General features: G+C 47.3%; 1 protein-coding gene across 1 annotated transcript; it reads left to right on the top strand.

Moving 5' to 3' along the window:
* Positions 1-760: 760 nt before the first annotated feature.
* LACBIDRAFT_324448 (uncharacterized protein) lies at positions 761-1486 on the top strand (the record flags this gene model as incomplete). The annotated part of the gene is made up of 4 exons (XM_001877570.1): positions 761-836; positions 887-908; positions 993-1039; positions 1107-1486. 4 exons carry the CDS (start codon positions 761-763, stop codon positions 1484-1486), a joined length of 525 nt encoding a protein of 174 aa, XP_001877605.1.
* Between the last annotated feature and the right edge of the window lie 2231 nt (positions 1487-3717).

The following is a 3717-nucleotide window of genomic DNA, read 5'->3' on the forward strand; positions in this document are numbered from 1 at the left end:
TCCCATCACGTCTCCCCCTTTGCCGCCCTGCTCGAGTTTGGGAATGAAATACATAAGGTGGCCACCGACTCCGTGCGCCTCGTGCAACGGCTTGACCGAGACTGGATGATGCGCGGTTGGCGCCCAGCTGCCATTTGTGGAGCCGCCCTTATGTTGGCGGCACGTATGAACAACTTTCGGCGGTTTGTGGAGAAGTCCAGGTGGTGAAGATCGCGGACACCACCCTCAAAAAACATTTGGATGAATTCAAAGCGACATCAAGCGGGAGTCTTACTCCCGCAGACTTTAGGAATGTGTGGTTGGAGGAGGAGATGGCCCGCCGGTGTTCACGAAGGGAAGGGAGAAGGAGGAGGTCGAGAGGGAGGCAACTGAGCAGGGCTGCACTGAATCAACAGTGAATGGGAAAAAGAAGGCGAGGAAGAGGAGAAAGGGGAAGCGGAAAAGGGAAGAGTCGGATGAAGAACAGAAACCCAGGTGCAACGTAAGCTGCCTCCTGTCGACACGTCGCTGCTAAATCAGGGCATTCTGCCTGGGACGACTGGGGCACCACTATTCCAGCCTGATCCGGAGCTGAAGGACAATGAATACAGCAATATCGATCCTACCCTACTCCAGCCTACCACTTCCCTTTCTGCCTCCCCGTCGACCTTGACACCAGCGGCCTCTACGCTGGTTGAAGAGACGGCATCTTCTGTGCTGGCAGAAGAAGTGTCAACGTTCCTTTAAAGCACTCAAGGCACTTTATTGACCGAAGCACTTGATGAAGCGGAAGAGCGGCGGTGTCGTTGACGAGTTACTGGGTCTTGACGAAGCTGAATTGGATCGCTTCATATTGAGTGAGGATGAAGTTAGGATCAAAGAACGCGTCTGAGCTTAGCTGAATCAGAAATACCTCAAGGCGCTTGCAGGTGAGTCTTTCTCCGGATGTCATTGATAAGCCCCTTTGTCTTGAACGTTGTCCGTTTTGCTGACTGGTTCTTTCTGTTTCCCAGCAAAGGGCGATCAACAGGAAGCGGCGACACCGACCAAGAGCTGGAAGGTTCGTACCATGATCAAGCCAAAACTTTTCATTCATTCTCTTCTTTGCGTATGTTCTTTTTTGTCAGGTACTTTCGTTTTTAGCGACGAAAAGGCAATAACAAATCACGAGACACGTCTACTGCTGCCGGTGAAACAACCGCGGAATCTGTGCCCAACTGCCATCCTCCTTAAGAAGAATCCCAAACGTCCCTCGTCCTTCACCGCCAATATGACCATCGGGAACGACGACAAGGATGACAAGAGTGACGGAGAGGGGATGTATATGCCTACTATCATCGTCGAGGAGGAACCGGGCACTGTCGCAGGCGCAACGCCCAGCACAGCGGGAAGGAAGGAGGGCGGACGACTGCGACGGAATGATATGGAGGTGGAGGACGAGGCGAGCGACGATGAGAAGGGCGATGATGACCTTGGCTGGGAAGATGTGTCTGAGCAAGAAGTTTAAGAATGATGAATTAGAATGGGTAGGTGCGAATTTTCTTGGCACTCGAATAGACGGACCTCTGAAAAGTATGTATGCCTGCAATAAGGATGTAAGGTAGTCAATATCACGACAGATAGCCGAACACATAAGCAGAAATTAAACGTTAAACACTACAGTCATCCACGTGACAATGTCACATAATCAATCAGTAAAACACTTGGGATGTATTTTGCATCTCCTGGCGGAATGAAAGGAGGTACTCTGCTCAAATTTTTTCCAATCTTCGGATATAATGCCTGCGGAATCGACCATCAAAAATTCTCGATGAAAAAAACACTTTTACGTATTGAAACTGCCGAGCAAGCTAGGTAGATCATGGATTTTGGATGTTTTCAATTTTATACAGAGGGCCTCACCGTAAAAATGCTGTACCTGACTATACCACTCATGTATTTAGTGACCAGCATGGGTAATGCCACAGTTTTTTCACCATAATGAGCACATCACACTGTATCATAACTGGATCTTGATGAAGAACCCGCACCCACGTGTGAAACTTGAAGCTGCGTGCACACCCTCCTTGCCATCGACTCGCGTTTATGGGCTCTCGCTTCACCTACTCGTGTTTATTGAATCTTGATCCATGTATTCATGTACGCAGAGGGTCTATAAACACTTATTGTTAATCTTAGTGGACATTCATTCGTTCAACGCAGCAGATTTGCTTCAGAAAGATCACCAACCTGCAGCTGCAAGGCTAGCTGCAGGTTTCTGTATGTATATGCGGAGTGGGCCCAATGTTTTACTTAACTTTTAATTGAGTGCCCCTCTCTTCTACCTATGGCTGGCCGAGCCAAATCCGATGTCGACAAGGCTTATGCGTGCAAACGTGTTTATGAGGCTTTGATGGTCCGGGCTGTTGCCGCATACAAGGCAGATCAAAAGAAACCGAAGAAAGATCATTGTGGATACCGCAAAATCTGCCTTGATTTCGAGAGTCTTCAATTTGAAGAGACCAAGGGGGTGGCGGAATGTGGAAAAGAGACCAACACTCGTTATTTTTTTTTCAGAGTCCTGCTTGACACCCCCCTACCCCTACCTTCCTAATCAAGTATGTTTTTCCCATGCTTATGTTTTCAGAATTTTTTTTCTACATAAAACGCGAAAACATTTGACAAATCTCACGGCGCACGCACCTGGCAGCCTGTTTTGCAACCTCGCGCTTTACACATCACCCAACCACAGTTCTCTCTTCCTTTTCCCCTGCCATGAGACTTGAGGGGTATTTTGTTGTATGGTTTTCTGCAAGGGGGTGTCGGGATCATAATCCCGGACCGGGGGCCGGTTGGTTGGTTGGGCCATCAGGCCGTTTAAAAAAAATTGGAAGCTCAAAAATTTTTGCCCAAAAACATTATAGGCGGCCTTCCTGGTGGATAAATTATACATAATAGATACTAGAAAGCCTCAAGATGTGCTAAATGCCTCAGGATGTGCCAAAAAACACAACTAAGACTGCTTACATAAGACAATAATAATATCGGACCATTGATAACTTTCCTTAGTGTGGCAACCGTTACAGCAAGGAAACATGAGGTCAGTGCAAAAAATGAAACCATAAGGTTGTCAATTGGAGGATTGCTTTTGTGGATCCCGAGCAGAGCTGACCACCGGCAATATGATCCAGTGGGATGTGGTCAATTGGTAAACCCACTTTCTGTTAGGGTTTCAATGTAAAACATACTTACATCTTCATGTCAAACCATTCTGATATCACCTCATTTGTATTTACCTTGTGCAGGTGCCCATGCATTGGGTCTGCAATGCATGTTCAACGTCGAGAGGCCCGAGGACAGGAAGACAATGTCACAACGGTGACATCATATTTCCTAAAATAGACATGTGCCTGATTACGTTGGGTGGTTGGTTCAGCCCAGCGCTCACTACCAAAAAAATCGACCCTAGGTCTTTTTTTTTATCCCAACACCCCCTTTGTTTTCTGGTTAAAAAAGCTGAGGACTTCTCTTTCTTTTGTGGGGGTTGCGTGTTGGTGGCCTTGTTCTCTCTGCATGTTTTCGAGTCTCGATGCATGTTCAAGTTACTCATCCCACCGGCACCAACATGCACATCTATATTGCTGTAGCATTTCGTTCAATTCAACAGGGCCCGTGATGCGTGACAAGCCTGTCAAAATTTTGGTTTCGACAACCTCAGAAATTCACCGTGACAAGCCGAAATTTTGGGCAAATTTTAGG

The sequence above is a fragment of the Laccaria bicolor genome, genomic scaffold (assembly GCF_000143565.1).
Source record: "Laccaria bicolor S238N-H82 LACBIscaffold_5 genomic scaffold, whole genome shotgun sequence".
Classification (NCBI taxonomy): domain Eukaryota; kingdom Fungi; phylum Basidiomycota; class Agaricomycetes; order Agaricales; family Hydnangiaceae; genus Laccaria; species Laccaria bicolor.